We start from the raw sequence: 26,518 nt of genomic DNA, 5'->3' as shown, positions 1-26,518 counted from the left end.
ACCCTGCTTGTGCATCGAACTTTGTGCAGGAGTTAAAAACATATATATACAGGTACCGTGACCTGGGGAGTCAGAGCTGCTGTGCATGAGGCCCTGGCCTGTGGGTTTTTTAAGAGCTTCCCGAGTAATCCTGATGCTGGGCCAGGAGGGCTGTGGAAGTTGCTGGGGACGGGTGATTCCAAGGGAACAGCAGGTGCAAAGGAGAGGTGGCAAGATCTTGGCAAATTGGAAGAGCAGAAATGAGGAAGGGTGAGACGGTAGGAGTTAAGTCTGGAGGGGGGCAAGGGCCAGACCTCACTGCCTCTCCAGGCCATGGTAGGGAATTTGGGTTTTATTCTAAGTGTGACCAGAAGCCATTGCTGGACTCACTGCAGGAAAACTGCAAGGCCTTTTTGTCAAAAGCTTGGACACTCACTCTTTGTCTCTGCCTAAGTTCTTTTTGTCTGTTTGTTTTTCTAATTTTAATTAATTTATTTTTGGCTGCGTTGGGTCTTCGTTGCTGCGCGTGGGCTTACTCCAGTTGTGGCGAGCGGGGGCTACTCTTTGTTGCGGTGCGCAGGCTTGTCCTTGCAGTGGCTTCTCTTGTTGCCGAGCACGGGCTCTAGGTGTGCAGGCTTCAGTAGTTTTGGCTCGTGGGCTCTAGAGTGCAGGCTCAGTAGTTGTGGCACACGGGCTTAGTTGCTTTGTGGCATGTGGGATCTTCCCGGACCAGGGCTTGAACCTGTGTCCCCTGCATTGGCAGGTGGATTCTTAACCACTGTGCCACCAGGGAAGCCCCTCTGCCTAAGTTTAAAAAAAAAAAATTTAAGGTGCCACTCGTTGCCTTTAATCTGGTAATGAGGAGGGACTTACAAGGCAGGAGTGTATTTTCATGGAAGGTTATGGCATCCTTTGGTTGTGGGGAAAAAAGAATAGATTCACCCCTAAGCCAAAATCATTCCTACTTGGGGGCCAGGGATAGACTTACTGACCCCATCGTCCCGACCCTGGAGTCGGGAGGAGCCCTCCAGCCTGCTCTCTCCTCACCCCCACTCACCCTCATGCCTACCAGTTCCTTTTCCCTTACAGCTTTTACTAGTCTGCTAGGGCTGCTAGAACAGCTGCTACAGACTGGATGGCTTAAGCAACAAAAATGTATTTTCTCACAGTTTTGGAGGCTGGAAGTCCAAGATCAAGGTGTTGGTTGAGCAGGTTTTGCAGAAGCCTCTCTCCTTGGTGTGCAGACAGCCGCCTTCTCACCGCGTCTTCACATGGCCTTTCCTCTGTGCATGCCCATCCCTGGTGTCTCTTTGGGTGTCCAAATAACCTCTTCTTATAAGAATGCTGGTCAGATTGGATTAGGCCACCCTATGGGCTTCATGTTTTCACTTAATCACCTCTTTAAAGACCCTGTCTCCAAATACAGCCACATTCTGAGGCACCGGATATTATAGCTTTAACATATGAATTGGGGAGGGAGGGATGCAATTCAACCCATGAACAGCTTGAAGTGGCGGGTGGATGGAGGGAAACCAGGTGCTTCCCTCCCCCACACCCCACCCCCACCCCGCCTCCCCCTAACCACCCCCCGCACCTCCTCTCTACACATATAAGCAGTAGCAATAATTGGAATGTTTAGGTGAAGGGTACCTTCCAGTTAGGAAGGTTTCCAGCCATAAACAATTCTTGCAGCTACACCGAGGCATAGCAGCTGAATGTCAGCCCTGCTCCCCAGCTCTGAAGTCCAGACATATTTATTGAGCAACTATCATATGCAAAGTTCCAAGTTCAAACATTGGGGAATCTGACCAGGGCCCTCATCACCCAGTCAGATAGATTAGAAAGGGACATACATAGCCATGATACAAGGCAGATGGGAACAAATCAAACAGGAGCGGGTGGTCCACAGAAAATATTATGGGACTGAAGAGGAGGGAAGATGACGTCCATTCAGTGAGGACTGGGAAACTTCGTGGAAGAGGTGGCACTGGAGTTGGGCCTGGGGCAAAGGCACTCCAGGAGAGAAACAGCATGAGTAAAACCAACCTGGTGGGAATGTCCGGAGTATCCATGGGCCCCAGTGAGTGGTCCATTGGACATGATATGAAGCACAGAAACTGCTCCAGGCACTCCTCTCTCTATGTGCCAGAGGCTGTGCCGGGCCCTTCACATTTACAATTGACTCTTCACACCAACCCAGTGAAGGACGGACTATTTTCCCCTCTTTTTACAGATTGGAAAACCAGGGCACAGAGAAGGTAGATCAGTTCCACACAGTCACACAGCGAGTAAGTGACAGAGCTGGGATTCGAACCCAGCTTCTTAACCATCACCCATTTTGAAGGGAATAAAAGGAGACATGGAGGTTGGGGCCATACTGTATGGCCTTTATTCGCAGACACTGGGAGCTGTTGAAAGTTTCTGACAGGCATGGGACAGGTGACAGCTGAGCCTCTGGGAAACGCCGTCCAAAAACCAAATCATTCATTTAGTCCAAAACCAAATAATGCATTTATTGAGCTGGGAAACTCCCCTTCCAGCACCTGTCCTTTCTAAAGCAGCCTTGCAAGTAAGCCTGTAAGCTTAGTGGCCACCTACATGTTGTCATCTTTCTTTCCCCTAATAATGGTAATACTAGCCAACATTTGTTCAATGCTATGCCAAGTGCTTTATATGCATTATCTCATTTTAATCCTCACTCAAAACAAAACAAAACAAAAGCCCAGGGCTTCCCTGGTGGCGCAGTGGTTAAGAATCCGCCTGCCAATGCAGGGGACACGGGTTTGAGCCCTGGTCCAGGAAGATCCCACATGCCATGGGGCAACTAAGCCTGTGCGCCACAGCTACTGAAGACCGCGTGCCTAGAGCCCGTGCTCCGCAACACGAGAAGCCACCGCAATGAGAAACCCGTGCACCGCAGTGAAGAGTAGCCCCACTCGACACAACTAGAGAAAGCCCGCCTGCAGCAACGAAGACCCAACGCGGCCAAATATAAATAAATAGAATAAATAAATTTAAAAAAGAAAAGCCAAGGGACGGAGGTGCTATTGTTGGCCCCATTGACACATAAGACAGCTGAGGCTCAGAGAGGTGATGTGATGGGTCCAAGACTCCACCCAAGTCTGTCTGACTCCAAAGCTCTCATTTTTAATGATAATAGAATAATTCATGTTTCCCAGTGAAAAACAGAGAGAGAGAGGCTAGACCTACTACGTGAGCCTCAAAATATTACCAGGTTGACCTTATTTTTCTGACTCTAGTCAGGGACACTGCATTTTATTCCCAGTGCAATAATCACCTGCCTTCTCCACTTCTACCCGCTCCTCCTGCACCCCTGGCATCTTCCAAGGCTCAGCAGATACTCTCCACTGCAAGTTGCCTCCAGCCTTGGTAGGGAGAGAGTAGGGAGCAAATGAAACTGACCACATTCTTCCCTGCCAGCTGTCGACACATACCAGCCACCCTGGGCAAGTGGCCACTTGCACAGCTGGGTAGGGGCAAAGCCGTGGGCTTGTGTGCACACCATTGGCATCCCTGAATCCCAAAGTCATCTGTCCATCAGGACACGATGACTCTGCTCCTGGCACCGGGCCTAGTGGGCAAGGTGTTTTCCCATGTAATTGTACAGGATTGTACAGGATCAAGCCTGGTGTAGCCAAGTCCTCGGCAATAAGGAAGCAAACACAGCATTAAGACTCTGTCAACAAGGTTTTGGAAGACAGGAGCCATCCAAGAAATACAAGTTCTGATGCCGCCACCTTTTCTGAAATCCACCTTGGGCTCATCCATCCCCAAGAGGAAAAGAAAGGTCCTCCTGCATAAATTATGGAAAGAATTGCTGGGCTACTGGAGACCCCAGCAGATGTTCCTAGTTGATTGAATACCTCTCCCTTTGGTTTGGTTTGGGTTTTTTTTTTTTTTTTAACTTTTTAAAGAAACTGTAAAAGTAACAAATGTTTGGAAAATAGTTACAAATATTAGGACACAAGCTAAAGTATACATCCAATCTGAACTTCTTTGACAAGACCCATTTCTGCCGAATAGTAGATACTTAATCCCAACCAATCCAGCATCTTCCCTGTTCCTTTCCCCAGAATTTCCCCTAAATTCTAGGAAGACTGCATTTAAAAAAATTCTTCTATAATTCCCATTGCCCTAACGTTTTTCCTGACAACAGATTTTTCCATAAAGCTATAATCTCACTTTTATCACCTAACATTCTATCATAAGCTTTTTCCATGTTGCTATAAAAAATCATTTTCTTTTATTATTTTTTATTATACAAGCAATATATGTTCATTGTAGGAATGTTCCAAAACACAGATAAACTAAAAATAATTTTTTAAAAATAATCCAAGATCCTTCACCCAAACGTAGTTACTATAAACATTCTGGTTAATTTCACCCACTTTTTTTTTCCCCTATGCACATAGCTACCTAGAAATTCATACGTTTTTTTTAAACAAAAATAATTAACCATTTTTCCCCAATATTCCGTCATGTGCTTCTATCATAGTTTGTCTCATCCTTCTGCTCCGGTTGTACGTTTATGTTTTCTTGCCGTGAGCATCTGTGTTCATGCAAGGAAGCCAGGCAGCGAGGGATTAATCGCCACAAGGTGTGGTCACCTTTCAAACCCACCTGTGGTACTTGGTCGCCAGGTGGACAAGGAAATGACAAACCAGGGGTACTCTGGCCTCATGACAAGGTGGGCCCTCCAGGGTTTAGCATCTGGGCTAAAGCCCAGATGCACGTATGTTTCTCCTTTAAAGGCCATACAAAAAGAACATGTTTTTCTGGCAGCTGTGGCCACATCTGATGCCTTGTTCTTTGGGGTCTTCTGGCTGGGGTGGCAGGACGTGTGTCAGGCTGCTCCTAGGATGGAGGCTGATATAATCCTAGACCCAGGAGCAGAGAAACCTACAGAACGGGTTTCGTAAGAACCCCGATGTGCACAGCAGCTCGGGGCCAAGGGGTCAGCATGGCAGGTTGTTTCTGAGTTGCAAGTACTGAGGTATTTTATCTAATCTGGTGAGTTATGAGACAAGGGAAGATCTTTGCTGAATCTGTTTCCCTGTAGTGTGGCCTGTGGAGATGGTTTTTAGATGGTGGGCAAATGTCTTTCATCTCATTAGTAATTATTTATGTTGAGGTGTATTAGAAAACATATATAATTAGTAACATCAGGACTGTGATTTTCTGGACATTCTTGCTTAAGACAAAGCTAAAGTAGGTGTTTAAGTGATAACAAGAGTGAGTCAATATAAAGAAAGATATTAAGTTGATGAAAGTATAATTGGTACCCAGATGCAGCCCAAATCATGAAGGCAGCGCTTAAGGTTGGCCCTTGTACATCAGACAGTTAGTCCCAGAGAACAGAAAGACAGCCAGCACCTTCAGCTCCAGTCTTTGACCACCCCCCCCCCCTTTGCCACAAGACGCCTCTGTCCTCAGAGGCAGCTTCTTGGAGCTTCTTCACCATTCCAGTATGAGTTGGATTAAGAACCCAGAAGGTGCTGGAAACAAGCAGTCAGTGCAGACGCATCATCTGAGTTCCTAAAACCTGGAAGCTGGTCTGGTCCGGTCACTTTTGAACATAGAAGTCCTGTTCTGCAAGATTGTGGTAAATGCCTCTGACTTGTGGGCTCTAGTTTCATCATTCATGCAATGACTTGAGCATTTATTTTTGAAGTGAGATTTTTAAATAGATTTGTGTATTGAGATTTTCTTTATACATTGGATTATCATGTTGGCATATGAAGGGATCCAAGGCATCTCCCAACTATTGGTTTTTTTTTTTTTTTTTCTTTTTTTTGCGGTACGCGAACCTCTCACTGCTGTGGCCTCTCCCGTTGCGGAGCACAGGCTCCGGACGCGCAGGCTCAGCGGCCATGGCTCACGGGCCCAGCCGCTCCGCGGCATGTGGGATCCTCCCGGACCGGGGCACGAACCCGTGCCCCCTGCATCGGCAGGCGGACTCTCAACCACTGCGCCACCAGGGAAGCCCCCAGCTATTGTTGATGATCCTATTTATGTATGTGTGAGTCTTTAAAAAAAAATAGAGTGGTTTTAGGATTTTGACTCTAAGCTCTTGGCTGGGGCTGGTAAACGTGACACTTAGGAAGTGGGTGAAGGATCACCACCAGGAAAGGGGTCCCCGGGTCTGTGCCCTCAGGATGTACCAAAGCTCAAGGAAAAGTGTAGACCAAGGTTCCTCATCTTTGTGGTCATTTTCTTTTGTGATCTTTATTTCTTTCACTATCAAAAAAATGAGCTCCCATTTTCATTGGCATATTACTATCTAAGAGTTGAATGGCGTTTGTCTGGTTGACATCCACGTTGCAAACATTTATTTAACTGTTCCATTCATTTTAAATGCTGCAGTTTTCTTTTTGTATTTGGAGAACAATACTTTTTTTTCACTTGCACAGGCCCTTGAATAAAAGCTATTAGGTGCTGATGCGCGTATTTTGCTGCAAACCAGGCATTGTCCTAATCAACCTCAGAGGTAGGTGTAATATTGTCCCCAGTATTCAGATGAGGAAGTGAAGGTACAGAGACACCTTGTAGCTTGCCCAACGTTGCACAGCACAGCTGGACTCAAACTCAAAGCTCGGCTTTAGCACTTATGTCCTGAGCTGTTTCCCTATACAGGGAGTTGTGGGTACACCTTTACTGAAAACTATCTTTATTGGATTTTTTTCCTGGGGAAATTCATCCCCACCTTCCAGCCAATGCATAGGAGAGTCTTCTTTTGAAAATATGGCCCAGCTGAGCCAAATGTTGCTGACTGTGGCTCCGGGAAGAAGCTGATGTTTGATAGGACCTCCCCTTCTGGCCCATAGGACGCCTTCGAGCAAATTAGAAAAAGGTGCCTCTCTGCCCGGAGCAGCCCCTGGGGGCTCACAACTGGGCACGCGGAGCATGGGCTGGACTTCAGTAACTCTCCCCCATCCTCCAACCTGAACAGACCCCACCCGTATAATTCCTCCAGGTCCCCCGATGGTTAGGGAGAAAAGCAGGCATAAGCAGCCGTTCCTGGAGCCTAGATGCTTCGTTTCCATCAGTCCACCATGAAGCACTGAAAAAGTGTTTCCTTCCAAATGCCTCTCTCTTTTGGATTCTGCAGCCTGCTTTTTGTGTATCCCTGAGGGGTGAGGGTGTGTGGTGTGCTGAGCTCTGAGCAGTGGGATCTCTTGTGCTCCATGGAGCTGGCTGGGGCCGGGGTCGGGGTGGAGGGTTGCGGGGAGGTCTTCAATCATGGCTTCACATCTGGAGACCAGACCAGGTTTTCTAAGAACGCTGGTGCCTGCTTCCTGCAAGGTGTGGCCCGTGTTCTTCGCCAGCTCTGAGCGCTTATCTGACATGATGACTCATCTTCCATCCCAGGACCAGCCAGACTGGCACAGCAGGGCCGCTTTGAACAGGCAGGTGGGCAGGATAGAGCCTGACGTGGGGTTGGGGTGAAGATGCCAACGGCCTCTGCCCATACGCTTTGCCCCATGCTGGCTCTGTCAGGGTCACCACTCTGTCCCTATTCCTCCTGGGCCGTGTCCAGTGCCTGACGGGCTCCCTTCCTTTCCCAACACCCCAGATCACTAAGTGCATGTCCTAAGTGGCCTCTCCCGGAAAGACAGTTTCATTTTGCTTGGCGACAAAGAGAGAGTGCTAGCACCTGATTCACTGCAGGACGTTCCAGGTTTTTAAAGAAGGTGCAGGGAGGGAGGTACATGGGGTGGGGTCCCCTGCCCCCAGCTTGACACAGCAGGGCTTCAGCAGGGACCCGTGCCACTTCTTCCCCAGGATAGCTTAGAGTTGGCACAGGAGGAAGGGATCCTGTATTCCACTTCTGCGTTTTGCCTTGCCACCTGTGTCTTTGTGGGTTGGCCATGGCCGTGCAGAGGGATGGGATGAATCTACACTACCACAGGTGTGGGTTAAGGGCTTTATAGGGTAGCCCACAAGGCCAAAGTCAGACACACAGAGATGTTTTTGATCCCCCAGGTTTCCCATCGTCCCGCAGGAAGACATGCCAGGGCTAAGGTATGAAGAGGTGAGGGCTCTATTTCGGGGAGGGACCCTTAGCTCCATGGGTCTTCTTTCATATGGAACAAGCGTAGAAAGTGCTCTTGTCAGTGGCCAGTACACATGGTCTGTGTACTTGGGCTGCATACACAGCTGCTGATACCAGGCAGCCTAGGATTAGGTACAGCTGTTTATAGGAATTGTCTGCGAAAGCCAGTTGCCAGCCATGGGGACTTTGGGGACCACTAGAGACCTTGGGGATCATGGGATTTCCCTGTCAGGGAAGGACTCAGTCCCACAGGAAGCAGAGCCTGGATGCCACTTCTCCAGCTGGCCATTGTGCCACAAATGACAGTCCCCAAAACTCAGGCTGAATACTCTGGTTAATTTTGAATAATTCTTCTCCTTGCATAAAATAATAATAATAATAGCATCTATCACTTATCAAGACTACTACGTGCAGGCACTGTGCAAAGTGCTTCCCACTCATTATCTCATTGAATCCTGACAACAACCTAGAAGGCACAGCCAGTATTATCCCCACTTTACAGATGAGAAAATTAAGACTCCTAAAGGCCAACCCCTTGTTGTCATGAATTGAGCCCCTCCCCACTGGAGGAAACAACAGAGCCAGACCCTAACTGGGGACTGACTCCCAAGCCCTCCCCTGTCTGACCCTGATGAGAATGTAAGTCCCTTCTGGGTCCTTAACATCGTGTGTTTGGTGGCCTGTCAAAGCCCCAGGATGTGCTCATCTGTGCTGTGTGTGGGAATCCCTCGTTGCCCTGGGAGGGTGCTCCCTGCCCTGTAGGATCAGAGGGTGACTCCGCCATCACCCCTCCATGGAGAGAAATAGTGGGACACCTGCGGCATCCCCCATACCACCCCCGGACCCCACCGCCAAGGCGTGGGGCAGTGACCCCAAAGGACATCTACACAGGGTGCAGAGTGTGGTCACTGCCTGGACACCGTAGAGGAGGAGGAGGGCAAGGACTCGGACGTGACCTCTGCAGTATAGAGCCATGCATTCTTAGCATTTCGGGGCTAGAATGAACATGAAAGCGCTTCTAAACCAGTGCTTTCCAACCTCTCACGTCATGGAAGATAGAGAATGGGTATGTTTGTATCAAGCATTAAGGTGAAGGGTCAAGACGGCTGGCTTGTGCCTGCCAGCGATGGGGGGAGGGGGGCGGCGGATGTTCCTGCTGCCCCAGCCCACGCCTGCCACCCAAAGGCCAAGGGCACCAACACCTCAGCTCACCGGAAGCACTGACTCCGGCACACCTGTTGGGACTGCACTTCCTTGCTTTGCTCCCATAGCTCTCGTGGAGAGCAGTTGACACCCTATCCACCCTCCAGCAGCCTTTTCATTCTGGGCACTGAAGTTGTTTCTAGTTTGAGGGTATTACAGTGTTGCAGTCACCATCCTTCCTGTGCGTACCTGCACACGTACACATGCTCACGCACACACTCGCGCAAGCACCCATGCACACAGGCACCTAGGGACACATGCCCAAGAAGTGGAACTGTTGGGTCCTGGCTGTCACATTTTAAATGCAACAGGGGGGGCTTCCCTGGTGGCGCAGTGGTTGAGAGTCCGCCTGCCGATTCAGGGGACACGGGTTCGTGCCCCAGTCCGGGAAGATCCCACATGCCGCGGAGCGGCTAGGCCCGTGAGCCATGGCCACTGAACCTGCACGTCCAGAGCCTGTGCTCCGCAACGGGAGAGGCCACAACAGTGAGAAGTCCGCGTACCGCAAAAAAAAAAAAAAAACCAATAAATAAATGCAATAGGGGGAGTTCCCTGGTCCAGTGGTTAGGACTCAGCACTTTCACTGCCAGGAGCCTGGGTTCGATCCCTGGTTAGGGAACTAGGATCCCTCAAGCTGCGCAGTGTGGCCAAAAAAATTTTTTTAATAAAAAATAAAAAGGGACTTCCCTGGTGGCGCAGTGGTTAAGACTCCGTGCTCCCAATGCAGGGGTCCGGGTTCCATCCCTGGTCAGGGAACTAGATCCCATATGCATGCCACAACTAAGGAGCCAGCGACCTGCTGCTAAGGAGCCCGTGAGCCACAACTAAGAAGCCCGCCTGCCGCAACTAAGACCCGGCGCAACCAAATAAATAAATAAAATATATTTTAAAAATAAATCAATAAATATTAAATGCAATAGAGACTGCCAAACTACTCTGCAGTGACTGTACCAACTTAAACCCCATTGGCATGTAAAGGTGTGCTTTGTAATACCTGGTATTACAAAATGTTTTCATCTTTGCGAATCGAATGGTTGCCGTGCAGATATTTTTTTCACTTAACTCCAATCAGCATAAATTTTAAAATTGCTTTTTTTAATGTTTTTTTTCTGTCTCCTGGGAGCGTGTAGGCTACACAAAGGCAGGGACTTCTTACTGAGGGATGCTGGGTGCCTAGAACAGTGCTGAGCACACAGTAGGTGCTTTGTAAATATTTCCTGACTGAATAAATGAATAGATTAAACATTGAAATGGTCCAAAATACAAAAGGTGCCAAAGGAGTAACTCATTTTTAAAAGTCTCTTTCCGTGCCTGTGCCCCCAGCACCCAGTTCCCCTTCTTGAAGGCAGCTTATGTCAGCACTTTGGTGTCTGGCCCCTTGGAGATGGGCTATGCACACACAACTAAATATCTCTATGCTGTTTTCCTTTTTTTGTTTTTTTAATTATTTGTTTATTTAATTATGCTGCATTGGGTCTTCATTGCTGCACGCGGGCTTTCTCTAGTTGCGGGGAGCTGGGGCTACTCTTCATTGCGGTGCGCGGGCTTCTCATTGCAGTGGCTTCTCTTGTTGCGGAGCATGGGCTCTAGGGCACGCGGGCTTCAGTAGCTGTGGCACTCAAGCTCAGTAGTTGTGGCTCGCGGGCTCTAGAGCGGAGGCTCGGTAGTTGTGGCACACGGGCTTAGTTGCTCCGCGACATGTGGGATCTTCCCGGACCAGGGCTCGAACCCGTGTCCCCTGCATCGGGAGGCAGATTCTTAACCACTGCACCACCAGGGAAGCCCCTTTTTTTTTTTTGAACACAAATGCATACCAGCTTTATATATGGTTCTGCCCTTTCTTCTCTCTCACTTAATGGTATACCTTGGCAGCACTCTTCATCTCTGAGCAGCTCAAATAAGACCACTGTGTCTCCTCTCCTGGAGGACTGGAGGGAGCCACTTTTTTTTTTTTAATTGAAGTATAGTTGACTTACATTATTAAATTAGGTTCAGGTGTACAGCATCCTGATTCAATATTTTTATAGACTATACACTCCATATAAAGCTATTATAAAACATTGGCTATATTCCCTGTGCTGCACATCCTTGTATCTTATCTATTTTATACCTAGTAGTTTGTACCTTTTAATCCTCTTACCCTATTCTGCCCTTTCCCCCACCCCCCTGGGAGCCACTTTTTTAAGGTCTTATCAGTCACACTGCATTTGGCTTTATGGGAGGACCCCTGGAGGCCCGGGAACCACAGCCTTGGTCAAAGGAGGTGGATATGTGCACACAGAGGAGGTGGAGCCTGTTGCTACCCTGCAGACTTCCCCAGCACCCACCAGCTCGGGAGCAAGAGGCCACATGTCCCATCAGGCTTGTCGGTAAGAGGTGGCTGGAAGCCAAGGGACCTGGTTTCTGTTTCCAGATCTGCCTGACTCACTGTGACCGTGAGGAAGTGCCTTTGTGCTCTGGTTACCTTCTCTGTGAGATGGGCATAATTCTGGCTACCTGAACTTTCTTGAAAGGCTGTCATGAAAACGCAGGAGGAAATGCTTGATAGAGGTTGTGTGCTTCAAGTGGGCAGAAAACAATTAACAGAGAATTTCCTCAAGGATCATAAGGAAGATGATTTTAAATCTTTTGAGAGGAACCCTTTATTCAATCGTGGAATTATTTTAATACGTCTTAAGAAAAAAATGGCTTAGCACATCAAACTTATTCACAGGCATAGTGTTGCTTAGGATGAGGGTGAATTTTTTTAAGCAAAAAAGACAAGTTCAGATGATGTTATATATTAAGTGAATAATGATACAAGGGCTATCGGGATTTAGCAAAAAATCGTGAAGGTAGTATGCAAATGATTGATGTTTGGGAAACACTGAATTAGCAGGTATTTTGGGGGGGCAAATAACAAAATCAAACTTACAAATACTTATTTGAAAACATATTTTAAGGATTTTTTTCTTATTTAATGCAAATATATAGGACACAGTAAATCAGGTTTTGACAAACTTTTTCTGCAAAGGGCCAGGTATAGTTAATAGTTAAGGCTTTGTGGGCCATAAACACTGCATGTTCATTTTTTTTTTCTTTACAACTCTTTGAAAACATAAAAACCATTATTAACCAGAGGGCCATACAAAAACAGGCTGGCTTTTCAACTTTACAGACGCTTGCAGTAAATTAAGGAATTTATTGAACATAATAACTGCTAGTGCTCCAAATACAGGCACAACAACCTGTATGAGGCCCATCTCTTAATGACACATTTATTAATAACATTAATGTTCTACTTACTCCCATTTTTCAGTATTATTATGAACTCATGGATTTTTAATGTATTTAATGTTTCAATTAATCGCATGCTTTTAAAAAAATTTTATTTATTTTTTTATACAGCAGGTTCTTATTAGTCATCCATTTTATGCATATTAGTGTATACATGTCAATCCCAATCTTCCAGTTCATCCCACCACCGCCCCCCCACCCGCTTTCCCCGCTTGGTGTCCATACGTTTGTTCTCTACATCTGTGTCTCTATTTCTACCTTGCAAACCGGTTCATCTGTACCAGTTTTCTAGATTCCACATACATGCGTTAATATACGATATTTGTTTTTCTCTTTCTGACTTACTTCACTCTGTAGGACAGTCTCTAGATCCATCCACGTCTCTGCAAATGACCCAATTTCATTCCTTTTTATGGCTGAGAAATACTCCATTGTATATAGGTATCACATCTTCTTTATCCATTCATCTGTTGATGGGCGTTTAGGTTGCTTCCATGACCTGGTTATTGTAAATAGTGCTGCAATGAACATTTGGGTGCATGTGTCTTTTTGAATTATGGTTTTCTCTGCATATATATGCCCAGGAGTGGGATTGCTGGGTCATATGGTAATTCTGTTTTTAGCTTTTTAAGGAACCTCCATACTGTTCTCCATAGTGGCTGTATCAATTTGCATTCCCACCAACAGTGCACGAGGGTTCCTTTTTCTCCACACCCTGTCCAGCACTTATTGTTTGTAGATTTTCAGATGATGATGCCCATTCTAACCAGTATGAGGTGATACCTCACTGTAGGTTTGATTTGCATTTCTCTAATAATTATATTGATGTTGAGCAGCTTTTCATGTGCCTCTTTGCCATCTGTATGTCTTCTTTGGAGAGATGTCTGTTTAGGTCTTCTGCCCATTTTTTGATTGGGTTATTTGTTTTTTTAATACTGAGCTCTATAAGCTGTTTATATATTTTGGAGATTAATCCTTTGTCTACTGATTCATTTGCAAATATTTTCTCCCATTCTGAGGGTTGTCTTTTCATCTTGTTCATAATTTCCTTTGTTGTGCAAAAGCTTTTAAGTTTCATAAAGTTGCATTTGTTTATTTTTGTTTTTATTTCCATTACTCTAAGAGGTGGGTCAAAAAAGATCTTGCTGTGATTTATGTCAAGGAGTGTTCTTCCTATGTTTTCCTCTAAGAATTTTATAGTGTCCAGTCTTACATGTAGGTCTCTAATCCATTTTGAGTTTATTTTTGTGTATGGTGTTAGGGAGTGTTCTAATTTCATTCTTTTACATGTAGCTGTCCAGTTTTCCCAGAACCACTTACTGAAGAGACTGTCTTTTCTCCATTGTATATCCTTGCCTCCTTCGTCATAGATTACTTGACCATAGGTGCGTGGGTTTATCTCTGGGCTTTCTATCCTGTTCCATTGATCTATATTTCTGTTTTTGTGCCAGTACCATATTGTCTTGCTCACTGTAGCTTTGTAGTATAGTCTGAAGTCAGGGAGTCTGATTCCTCCAGCTCCGTTTTTCTTTCTCAAGATTGCTTTGGCTATTTGGGGTCTTTTGTGTCTCCATAAAAATCTTAAGATTTATTGTTCTAGTTCTGTAAAAAATGCCATTGGTAATTTTTTTTTTAAAATGATGCTCAAATTGTCCCATCTTTGCCAGTAAGAATCCCTTCAAGGAGTCCTTTTGACCGACCCAGTAGTCTTTGATAGCTTTCTTTGCTTTCTGGTATGGTAAGAGAGCTCAGGCTCATCTTGTACATTTCCTGCACCAAAACTCGTATCAGCCATTTTTCTAAGAAGCCCTGGTTCCCTTTAGCCGAGAATGGTATTTAGAGACCAAAATCTAGGTGTCTGCAATGCACACATTTGCTTTATAAGTAGAAATGATGTCCAGGATATGTCCTGGTCCCTGGGGAGATTCTGACTGCCCCCCTAAAACTCTCCTTCACCATCTCCAGCCTGGTACAGAGAGCCCCATCAATGGCTCTGACCTGACTAAGTTTTCAAGAACAAAGAGTCAGTCATGCTCTGGGGCTAACAAGGAAGAAACGTGAAAGATTTTTCAATAACCAGAGTCCAACCCATTTTCAGGTTAACCTTCAATTAACTATAAAAATCCAGCTACCCAGAACTCTTATTCCCTGATTACCTTGGATAATTGAGGTTTTGCTGCAAAAATAAATACAGGGGATTTTAATGAAAGTATCTGACCTGTAATTTATAGGGGTCACAAAGTCAGATGTCCGCATAAGCCAAGGCCTGAATTAAAAAACGAGTGAAGTGGGCTGAGTATAAGAAAATAGAGAATGGGGAGAATTGGGGTGAACTGGGGAGCACAGTCTCCATCTAAGGAGGGCAGCCACTAGTCATTTCGAGCAGAAACTGCCATGTGGGGACAATTATCAGATCTTTTTGATTTTTCAAAAATTGAAGAAAATATAGATTTTTTAAAAAATGTGAACTTGCATAATTTTGAGATGGCAGTGGATTTAAGTGTTTTGTTAAAACTTTATTTAGATGTAATTTATCGACAATTAAATACATCCATTTCAAGTATAGCATTTAATGAGTTTTTATAAATGCATACGTCTAATTAACCACCATCTCACTCGAGACAGAACATTTGCGTCACCTCCAAAAGGTTCCCTTGTGTACCGTTCCAGTCGATCCACTATTCACATCAAGCACAGGAAATCGCTGATCTGCTTTCTGTCGCTATAGATTAGTTATGTCTTTCCCAGGGCTTCATGTAAATAAAGTCATATCTTGTGTACTTTTTTGTGTCTAGCTTCTTTTACTCAGAATAATGGCTTTTTTTTTTTTTTTTGCGGTACGCGGGCCTCTCACTGTTGTGGCCTCTCCCGTTGCAGAGCACAGGCTCTGGACGCGCAGGCTCAGCGGCCATGGCTCACGGGCCCAGCCGCTCTACAGCATGTGGGATCTTCCCGGACCGGGGCACGAACCCGTGTCCCCTGCATCGGCAGGCGGACTCTCAACCACTGCGCCACCAGGGAAGCCCAGAATAATGGCTTTAAAAAAAAATATCCATCCATGTTGTTGTATGTATCAATAGTTGGTTCCTTTTATTGCTGAATAGTATTCCATGGTATGGAAATGCTACAATTTGTTTATTTACTCACCTGTTGGTGGACACTTGCTTGTTTCCAGTTTGGGATTATTAATGAATAAGGTTGCTGTGAGTATATATGTACACACCTTTGTGTGAAAATATGTTTTCAGTTCTCTTGGATAAATAAGAGTGGACCTGAAAGGTCATATAATAAGTACCCATTTAACTTTATGAGAACCTGCCAAACTGTTTTCCAAAGTGACTGCACCATTTTGCATTCCATCCAGTCATGTAGGAGAGTTCTGACTGCCTCACATCTTCGCTAACACTAGATACTGTCAGTCCTTCTAGTGGGTGGGAAATGGTATCTCCTTGTGGTTTATATTTGCATTTTCCCAGTGACTAATGATGTTAGGCGTTTTTTCATGTGCTTATGAGCCATTCATATATCCTCTTTTATGAAGTGTGTTTTTAAATCTTCTGCCCTTTATTGCGGGCGTTGGGTTGTTTGTCTTATTACTGAGTTGCAAGGATTGTTTATGTATTCTGCATACAAATTCTTTGTCAGTCATACTACTACAAGGATTTTCTCCCAGTGACTTGCTCTTTCATTTTCTTAACAGTGTTTTGAAGAGCAGAAGATTTAATTTTAATAAAGGACAGTTCTTTTTTTTTCCTTTTATTATTCATGATTTTGGTGTTCTATCTAAAAGGCCGTTTGCCCGCCCCAGGATCGCACAGACTTTTCTCTTATACTTTCTTCTGGATGTTTTACAGTTTTAGCTCTTGTGTTTAGGTCCCTGATCCATTTCAAGTTAACTTTGGTATCTAGTGTGAGGCAGGAGTTGAGATTCCTTTTTCTTATATGGATATCCATTGTTCCAGCATGTTCTGTTGAAACGACTATCCTTTCTGCATGAATTACCTTGGCACCTTTGTAGGTCTATTTCTGGACTCTATCGTATCCCATTGATTAATATGTCCATCATCACACCAGTATTACACTGTTCTGATTATCATACTTGATAGTAAGTCTTGATATCAGTATAAATCCTTCAATTTTGCTCTTCTTTTTCAAAAGTTTTTTTTTTCTATTTTAGTTTTTTTACTTTTCCATATACTATTTAGAATTGGCTTGTCAACTTCTACACGCTGTCTGCTGGGATTTTGGTTGAGATTGAATTAACTCTAGAGACTGATTTGAGGTTAATTGACATCTTAACCACATTGAGTCTTCTGATCCAGGAATATGTTATATCTCTTCATTTATTCAGGTTTTCTTTAAATTAAATATATATTTTTAAAACCACCAAGGGCACCAAGACAATTAAATAGGGGAAAGAATAGTCTTGGTGTTGGGACAAGTGGTTATCCTCATGCAAAAGAATGAAACTGAACCCCTACCTCACACCATATACAAAAATTAATTCAAACTGGATCAAAGACCTAAATGTAAGAGCTAAAACCATAAAACTCTTAGAATAAATCATAGGAATAAATCTTTATGACCTTGAATTAGGCAATGAATTCTTAGATATGACACCAAATCATAAACAACAAAAGAAATATAGACAAGTTGAGCACCATCAAAATTAAACATTTTTGTGTTTCAAAGGGCACCATCAAGAAAATGAAAATATGATCCACAGAATGGGAGAATATTTTTGCAAACCCTATATCTGAAAAGGGACTTGTATATAGAATATATAAATAACTCTTACAACTTAATAATAAAAAGCCAAATAACCCAATTAAAAAATAAGCAAAGGATTTGAATAGATATTTCTTGAGAGAAGATATATTGGCCATATAATGGATATAATAGCCAATAAGCACATGAAAAGATGTTTAACATCATTAGGTATCAGGAAATGCTAATGAAAACCAGAGTAAGATGGCAGTTCACATCTACTGTATTAATGGATAATAACAAGTGTTATAGAGAATGTGGAGACATTGGAACCCTCATACCCTGCTGGTGGAATTGTGAAATAGTTCAGCCATTTTGGAAAACAGTCGGGCAGTTCTTACAAAGGTTAAACATAGAATTACCATATGGTCCAGTTGGTATATCCACTCCTAGGTATATACCCAAGAGAAAGGAAAACATATGTCCACACAAAAACTTGTACATGATTGTTCACCGCAGTATTATTCATAATAGCCAAAAAGTAAAAACAATTCAAATGTCCATCAATTGATGAATGAATAAATAAAGAGTGATGTATCCATAATATGGAATATTATTTGGCAATAAAAAGGAATGAAGTAGTGATGCATGCTACAACATGGAGGAACCTTGAAAACATTACACAAAGTGAAAAACCAGTCACAAAAGACCACATAATATCTGTATGTGAAATTTATATGAAATGTCCAGAATAGGCAATCTATAGAGACAGAAAATAGATCAGTGATTGCCTGGGGTGGGGGAGGGTAGAGGAAGGAGTGAGAAGTGACTGGTAATGGGTACAGAGTTTCTTTTGGAGGAGATGAAAATGTTTTAAAATGTACTGTAGTGATGGGTGAACAACCTGTGAATATACTAAAATCCACTGAATCTACACTTTAAGTGGATGAGTTATATGGTATGTGAATTCTATCTCGATAAAGCTGTTATTTACAAAAGGAAATTATATTTTTAAAAATACTATGCTACAGTGTTCATTGCAGCTCTATTTACAATAGCCAGGACATGGAAGCAACGTGGGTGTCCATCGACAGATGAATGGATAGAGAGGATGTGGCATATGTACCTGATAACTATTACTCAGCCATAAAAAGAAAACAAAATTGAGTTATTTGTAGTGAGGTGGATGGACCTAGAGTCTGTCATACAGAGTGAAGTAAGTCAGAAAGAGAAAAACAAATACTGTATGCTAACACATATAGATGGAATCTAAAAAAAAAAAAAAAAAAGGTCATGAAGAACCTAGGGGCAGGACGGAAATAAAGACGCAGACGTACTAGAGAATGGACTTGAGGACACAGGGAGGGGGAAGGGTAAGCTGGGACAGATTGAGAGAGTGGCATGGACATATATACACTACCAAAAGTAAAATACATAGCTAGTGGGAAGCAGCCGCATAGCACAGAGAGATCAGCTCGGTGCTTTGTGACCACCTAGAGGGGTGGGATAGGGAGGGTGGGAGGGAGGGAGATGCAAGAGGGAAGAGATATGGGGATATACGTATATGTATAGCTGATTCACTTTGTTATAAAGCAGAAAATAACACACCACTGTAAAGCAATTATACTCCAATAAAGATGTTAAAAAAAAATCTTTTTCAAACCCACAAAAATTTAATGAAAAAAGTGGCATTGGTTTTTATTTTCACCAAATCTCTTTAACGTCTTGTTTAATTTATTGCCATATCTGTTTTGGTGTTTATTGTGTTGGAAAATACTATTTTGCTTGGAGTATATGAAATAAATTCAGCTTCACACAGAAAAAAAAAAAAACAACTGTGCTAACAACAACAAAAACTTTTGCAAATCCAATACAGCTCATGGGTCATCCATTTGCAGCCCCTCGAAGTCCATACGTGGACTCAGTCTCGACTTGGTTCCCATTATCCTTCCCCCCAGGACACTGAGTCAAACCTCAGGTACAATTTATCTCTGAAAGTGAGCAGATATTTTCTCTTATAAGAAAACAGAAACGGTTGTACACAACATTTATTGTTTTTGCATTTGCTGCCAGGAATGTTCTCCACAAGTTCGGGGTCAAGTTGTAGATAGTGATCTGTGACTCTCGAAGCATGACTCTCTTCCTGAGTCCGTACCTGGACTCAGTCTCCACTTGGCTTATTTGGGTTGGTTTAAGCTGTAAGCTGATTCACACCTTTCTACACAAGCTGTGTATACATTCCAAACACAGACCATCTATCACCCTGGTGGTGAAACCTGACAAGAACAACATAGAGTGGTTTATAGGACTTACTGATTTTAACTTGGCTAATGTCCCAAACTAGTTAGGAGATAAGGCAGTACTCAGCAAACTTCTGTTATTTGCCTACCATTGTCACAGTTTTTGTTGCATGTATTACTATTGTTTGTAATTAATAATTTTCTTTAAACCTATTTCTTTTTTTTTGAATTTTATTTTATTTATTTTTTATACAGCAGGTTCTTATTAGGTATCTATTTTATACATATTAGTGCATATATGGCAATCCCAGTCTCCCAATTCATCCCACCACCACCACCACCTCCCCTGCCACTTTCCCCCCTTGGTGTCCATACGTTTGTTCTCTGCATCTGTGTGTCTATTTCTTCCCTGCAAACCACTTCATCTGTGCCATTTTTCTAGGTTCCACATATATGCGTTAATATACAATATTTGTTTTTCTCTTTCTGACTTATTTCACTCTGTAGGACAGTCTCTAGGTCCATCCACGTCTCTGCAAATGACCCAGTTTCGTTCCTTTTTATGGCTGAGTAATACTCCATTGTATGTTACCACATCTTCTTTATCCATTTGTCTGTCGGTGGGCATTTAGGTTGCTTCCATGACCTGGCTATTGTAAATAGTGCTGCAATGAACATTGGGGTGCATGTGTCTTTTTGAATTATGGTTTTCTCTGGGTATATGCCCAGGAGTGGGATTGCTGGGTCATATGGTAATTCGATTTTTAGTTTTTTAAGGAACCTCCATACTGTTCTCCATAGTGGCTGTATCAGTTGACATTCCCACCAACAGTGCAACAGATGCCCATTCTAACTGGTGTGAGGTGATACCTCATTGTAGTTTTGATTTGAATTTCTCTAATAATTAGTGATGTTGAACTTTGTAAGTTGAGCACAGCTTTTCATGTGCTTCTTGGAGAAATGTATGTCTTCTTTGGAGAAATGTCTATTTAGGTCTTCTGCCCATTTTCTGATTGGGTTGTTTGTTTTTTTAATATGAGCTGCATGAGCTGTTTGCAAATATTTTCTCCCATTCTGAGGGTTGTCTTTTCATCTTGTTTGTAGTTTCCTTTGCTTTGCAAAAGTAAGTTTCATTAGGTCCCATTTGTTTATTTTTGTTTTTATTTCCATTACTCTAGGAGGTGGGTCAGAAAAGATCTTGCTGTGACTTATGTCAAAGAGTGTGCTTTCTATGTTTTCTTCTAAGAGTTCTATAGTGTCCAGTCTTACATTTAGGTCTCTAATCCATTTTGAGTTTATTTTTGTGTATGGTGTTAGGGAGTGTTCTAATTTCATTCTTTTACATGTAGCTGTCCAGTTTTCCCAGCACCACTTACTGAAGAGACTGTCTTTTCTCCATTGTATATCCTTGCCTCCTTTGTCATAGATTACTTGACCATAGGTGTGTGGGTTTATCTCTGGGCTTTCTATCCTGTTCCATTGATCTATATTTCTGTTTTTGTGCCAGTACCGTATTATCTTGATTACTGTAGTTTGTAGTATAGTCTGAAGTCAGGGAGTCTGAGTCCTCCAGCTCCGCTTTTTTTCCCTCAAGACGGCTTTGGCTATTCGGGGTCTTTTGTGTCTCCATACAAATTTAAGACTTTTTGTTCTAGTTCTGTAAAAAAAAAATGCCACTGGTCATTTGATAGGGATTGTATTGAATCTGTAGATTGCTTTGGGTAGTAGAGTCATTTTCACAATATTGATTCTTCCAACCCAAGAACATGGTATGTCTCTCCATCTGTTTGTGTCATCTTTGATTTCTTTCATGAGTGTCTTATAGTTTTCTGAGTACAGGTCTTTTACCTCCTTAGGTAGGTTTATTCTTAGGTATTTTATTCTTTTTGTTGCAATGGTGAATGGGATTGTTTCCTTAATTTCTCATTCTGATCTTTCATTGATAGTGTATAGGAATGCAAGAGATTTCTGTGCATTAATTTTGTATCCTGCAACTTTACCAAACTCATTGATTAGCTCTAGTAGTTTTCTGGTGGCATGTTTGGATTCTCTATGTATAGTATCATGTCATCTGCAAACAGTGACAGTTTTACTTCTTCTTTTCCAATTTGTATTCCTCTTATTTCTTTTTCTTCTCTGATTGCTGTGGCCAAAACTTCCAAAACTATGTTGAATAATAGTGGCGAGAGTGGACATCCTTGTCTTATTCCTGATCTTAGAGGAAATGCTTTCAGTTTCTCACCATTGAGAATGATGTTTGCTGTGCGTTTGTTGTATATGGCCTTTATTACGTTGAGGTAGGCTTCCTCTATGACCACTTCCTGGAGAGTTTTTATCATAAATGGGTGTTGAATTTTGTCAAAAGCTTTTTCTGCGTCTGTTGAGATGATCATATGGTTTTTATTCTTCAGTTTGTTAATATGGTGTATCACATTGATTGATCTGCATATATTGAAGAATCCTTGCATCCTGGGATAAATCCCACTTGATCATGGTGTATGATCCTTTTAATATGTTGTTAGATTCTGTTTGCTAGTATTTTGTTGAGGATTTTTGCATCTATATTCATCAGTGATGTTGGTCTGTAGTTTTCTTTTTTTGTAGTATCTTTGTCTGGTTTTGGTACCAGGGTGATGGTGGCCGCATAGGATGAGTTTGGGTGTATTCCTTCCTCTGCAATTTTTGGAAGAGTTTGAGAAGGATGGGTGTTAGCTCTCTCTAAATTCTTGATAGAATTCATCTGTGAAGCCATCTGGTCCTGGGCTTTTGTTTGTTGGAAGATTTTTAATCACAGTTTCAGTTTCAGTGCTTGTGATTGGTCTGTTCATATTTTCTATTTCTTCCTGGTTCAGTCTTGGAAGGTTATACCTTTCTAAAAATTTGTCCATTTCTTCCAGGTTGTCCATTTTATTGGCATAGAATTGCTTATAGTAGCCTCTTACGATACTTTGTATTTCTGCTGTGTCCATTGTCACTTCTCCTTTTTCATTTCTACTTTTATTGATTTGACTCCTCTCCCTCTTTCTCTTGATGAGTCTGACTAAAGGTTTATCAATTTATCTTCTTAAAGAACCAGCTTTTAGTTTTATTGATCTTTGCTATTGCTTTCTTTGTTTCTATTTCATTTGTTTCTGCTCTGATCTTTATGATTTCTTTCCTTCAACTAACTTTGGGTTTTGTTTGTTTTTCTTTCTCTAGTTCCTCTAGGTATAAGGTTAGATTGTTTATTTGAGATTTTTCTTGTTTCTTGAGGTAGGCTTGTATTGCTATAAACTTCCCTCTTAGAACTGCTTTTGCTGCATCACATAGGTTTTGGATCGTTGTGTTTTCGTTGTAATTTGTCTCTAGATATTTTTTGATTTCCTCTTTGATTTCTTCAGTGATCTCTTGGTTATTTAGTAATGTATTGTTTAGCCTCCATGTGTTTGTGTTTTTCATGTTTTTTTCCCTGTAATTGATTTCTAATCTCATAGCGTTGTGGTCAGAAAAGATGCTTGATATGATTTCAGTTTTCTTAAATTTACTGAGGCTTGATTTGTGACCCAGGATGTGATCTATCCTGGAGAATGTTCTGTGTGCACTTGAGAAGAAAGTGTAATCTCCTGTTTTCGGATGGAATGTCCTATAAATATCAATTAAATCTATCTGGTCTATTGTGTCATTTAAAGCTTGTGTTTCCTTATTAATTTTCTGTCTGGATGATCTGTCCATTGGTGTAAATGAGGTGTTAAAGTCCCCCACTATTATTGTGTTACTGTCGACTTCCTCCTTTATAGCTGTTATCAGTTGCCTTATATATTGAGGTGCTCCTATGTTGGGTGCATAAATATTTACAATTGTTATATCTTCGTCTTGGATTGATCCCTTGATCATTATGTAGTGTCCTTCTTTGTCTCTTGTAATAGTCTTTATTTTAAACTCTATTTTGTCTGATATGAGAATTGCTACTCCAGCTTTCTTTTGATTTCCATTTGCATGGAATATCTTTTTCCATCCCCTCACTTTCAGTCTGTGTGTGTCCCTAGGTCTGAAGTGGGTCTCTTGTAGACAGCATATATATGGGTCTTGTTTTTGTATCCATTTAGCGAGCCTGTGTCTTTGTTTGGAGCATTTAATCCATTTACATTTAAGGTAATTATCGATATGTATGTTCCTATTACCATTTTCTTAATTGTTATGGGTTTGTTTTTGTAGGTCCTTTCCTTCTCTTGTGTTTCCCACTTAGAGAAGTTCCTTTAGCATTTGTTGTAGAGCTGGTTTGGTGGTGCTGAATTCTCTTAGCTTTTGCTTGTCTGTAAAGCTTTTGATTTGTCTGTCAAATCTGAATGAGATCCTTGCCGGGTAGAGTAATCTTGGTTGTAGGTTCTTCCCTTTCATCACTTTAAATATATCGTGCCACTCCCTTCTGGCTTGTAGAGTTTCTGCTGAGAAATCAGCTGTTAAGCTTATGGGAGTTCCCTTGTATGTTATTTGTCATTTTTCCCTTGTTGCTTTCAATAATTTTTCTTTGTCTTTAATTTTTGTCAATTTGATTACTATGTGTCTCAGCGTGTTTGTCCTTGTGTTTATCCTGCCTGGGACGCTCTGTACTTCCTGGACTTGGGTAGCTATTTCCTTTCCCATGTTAGGGAAGTTTTCAACTATAATCTCTTCAAATATTTTCTCGGATCCTTTCTCTCTCTCTTCTCTTTCTGGGACCCCTATAGTGCGAATGTTGTTGTGTTTAGTGTTGTCCCAGAGGTCTCTTAGTCTGTCTTCATTCTCTTTTCTTTATTCCACAGCAGTGAATTCCACCATTCTGTCTTCCAGGTCACTTATCTGTTCTTCTGCCTCAGTTATTCTGCTATTGATTCCTTCTAGTGTATTTTTCATTTCAATCATTGTATTGTTCATCTCTGTTTGTTTGTTCTATAATTCTTCTAGGTGCTTTTTCTTTAATCCTTGTAGGTCTTTGTAAACATTTCTTGCATCTTCTCGATCTCTGCCTCCATTCTGTTTCCGAGGTCCTAGATCATCTTCACTATCATTATTCTGAATTCTTTTTCTGGAGGGTTGCCTATCTCCACTTCATTTAGTTGTTTTTCTGGGGTTTTATCTTGTTCCTTCATCTGGTACAGAGTCCTCTGCCTTTTCATTTTTTTAAAATTTATTTTATTATTATCATTATTTTTAATTTATTTTTGGCTGCATTGGGTGTTTGTTGCTGTGCGCGGGCTTTCTCTAGTTGCGGCGAGTGGGAGCTACTCTTTGTTGCGGTGCACGGGCTTCTCACTGCGGTGGCTTCTCTTGTTGCGGAGCACGGGCTCTAGGTGTGCGGACTCAGTAGTTGCAGCTTGCAGGCTCTAGAGTGCAGGCTAAGCAGTTTCGGCGCACGGGCTTAGCTGCTCCACGGCATGTGGGATCTTTCTGGACCAGGACTGAAACCCATGTCCCCTGCATTAGCAGGCGGATTCTTAACCACTGCACCACCAGGGAAGTCCTGCCTTTTCATTTTGTCTGTCTTTCTGTGAATGTGGTTTACATTCCACAGGCTGCAGGATTGTAGTTCTTCTTGCTTCTGCTGTCTGCCCTCTGGTGGATGAGGCTATCTAAGAGGCTTGTGCAAGCTTCCTGATGGGAGGGACTGGTGGTGGGTAGAGCTGGGTGTTGCTCTGGTGGGCAGAGCTCAGTAAAACTTTAATCTGCTTGTCTGCTGATGGGTGGGGCTGGGTTCCCTCCCTGTTGGTTGCTTGGCCTGAGGCGACCCAGCACTGGAGCCTACCCGGCTCTTTGGTGGGGCTAATGGCGGACTCTGGGAGGGCTCACGCCAAGGAATACTTCCCAGAACTTCTGCTGCCAGTGTCCTTGTCCCCACCGTGAGCCACAGCCACCCCCCACCTCTGCAGGAGACCCTCCAACACTAGCATGTAGGTCTGGTTCAGTCTCCCCTGGGGTCACTGCTCCTTTTGCCGGGTCCTGATGCGCACACTGCTTTGTGTGTGCCCTCCAAGAGGGGAGTCTCTGTTTCCCCCAGTCTTGTCGAAGTCCTGCAATCAAATCCCGCTAGCCTTCAAAGTCTGATTCTCTAGGAATTCCTCCTCTCGTTGCCGGACCCCCAGGTTGGGAAGCTCAGAACCTTCACTCCAGTGGTGGACTTCCGTGGTATAAGTGTCCTCCGGTTTGTGAGTCACCAATCCAGCAGTTATGGGATTTGATTTTATTGTGATTGCGCCCCTCCTACCGTCTCATTGCGGCTTCTCCTTTGTCTTTGGATGTGGGGTATCTTTTTTGGTGAGTTCCAGTGTCTTCCTGTCGATGATTGTTCAGCAGTTGGCTGTGATTCCAGTGTTCTCGCAGAGGGAGTGAGAGCACGTCCTTCTACTCCGCCATCTTGAACCAATCTCAGGTCTTTTTTTTTTTTTTTTTTTAACTTAAGTGTATTTATGAACCTAAAGCAAAAGCCAGTGTCTCTTGCCATAAATAGAAGATCCGTCTTAAAAAGAAACCCAGTGAAAACAGAAGGTTGTTGTTACAGATACCGTTGCCTGACAGGGCTCTGAGCGAGCCTGAGGCCTCATTGTTAAACTGGGAGATTAGAGGGGGTTAGGTGGATGTTAAGGACCTAAAACTTTCTTCTTGACTTAATCAGAATGGTTAAACTAGAATGGAAGAGGGTAGATGTCACAGAGGCCCTTGGTCTATTTCTTCCACAACTATAGGAGCCTAATGTGCTCTTCACCTCTTGGGCCTTGAGACAGATGAAGCCCCAGTTCTTTCCAAGTTTAAGGTTGTGGATCAAAATGTATAGGAACGAAGTAACATACGAAGCGCATTGCAGTTCCTGGATCGTGGTAAACACTTAGTACTTTAATGTTGCCCTCGTAGTTGTTATTATTGTAGTTATTATTACTTTATTATCCCAGAGCAGGGACTGGGTCCTCTGGGAAAGGTGGGGGTTGGGTTAGTCTCTGAACATCTGTCCTACAGCCGTGATGGCCTGGACAGGCACATGGAGCTTGATTTCCATCAGAGAGCAGAGGCAGTGGTGTTAAGAGAGTAA

The 26,518-nt window shown here is 43.0% G+C and overlaps 1 protein-coding gene across 4 annotated transcripts in view; it reads left to right on the top strand.

The window, feature by feature from the left end:
* SCNN1B (sodium channel epithelial 1 subunit beta) overlaps positions 1–26,518 on the top strand; it is a 76,439-nt gene that overhangs the window by 16,239 nt on the left and 33,682 nt on the right. The window contains exon 1 of one of the 4 annotated variants that reach the window (XM_060285085.2): positions 11,190–11,625. The exons of the other annotated variants lie outside the window; for them this stretch is intronic. Coding sequence (XP_060141068.1) covers positions 11,472–11,625 — 154 coding nt within the window. The 5' untranslated portion in view covers positions 11,190–11,471. Of the gene's footprint in view, positions 1–11,189; positions 11,626–26,518 lie in introns of those variants that run through there. 4 annotated transcript variants of the gene reach the window in all.

Source organism: Globicephala melas, chromosome 15 (genome assembly GCF_963455315.2).
Source record: "Globicephala melas chromosome 15, mGloMel1.2, whole genome shotgun sequence".
NCBI lineage: Eukaryota > Metazoa > Chordata > Mammalia > Artiodactyla > Delphinidae > Globicephala > Globicephala melas.
The sequence above is the reverse complement of the archived record's forward strand: the minus strand, read 5'-3'. Positions and strand labels throughout refer to the sequence as shown.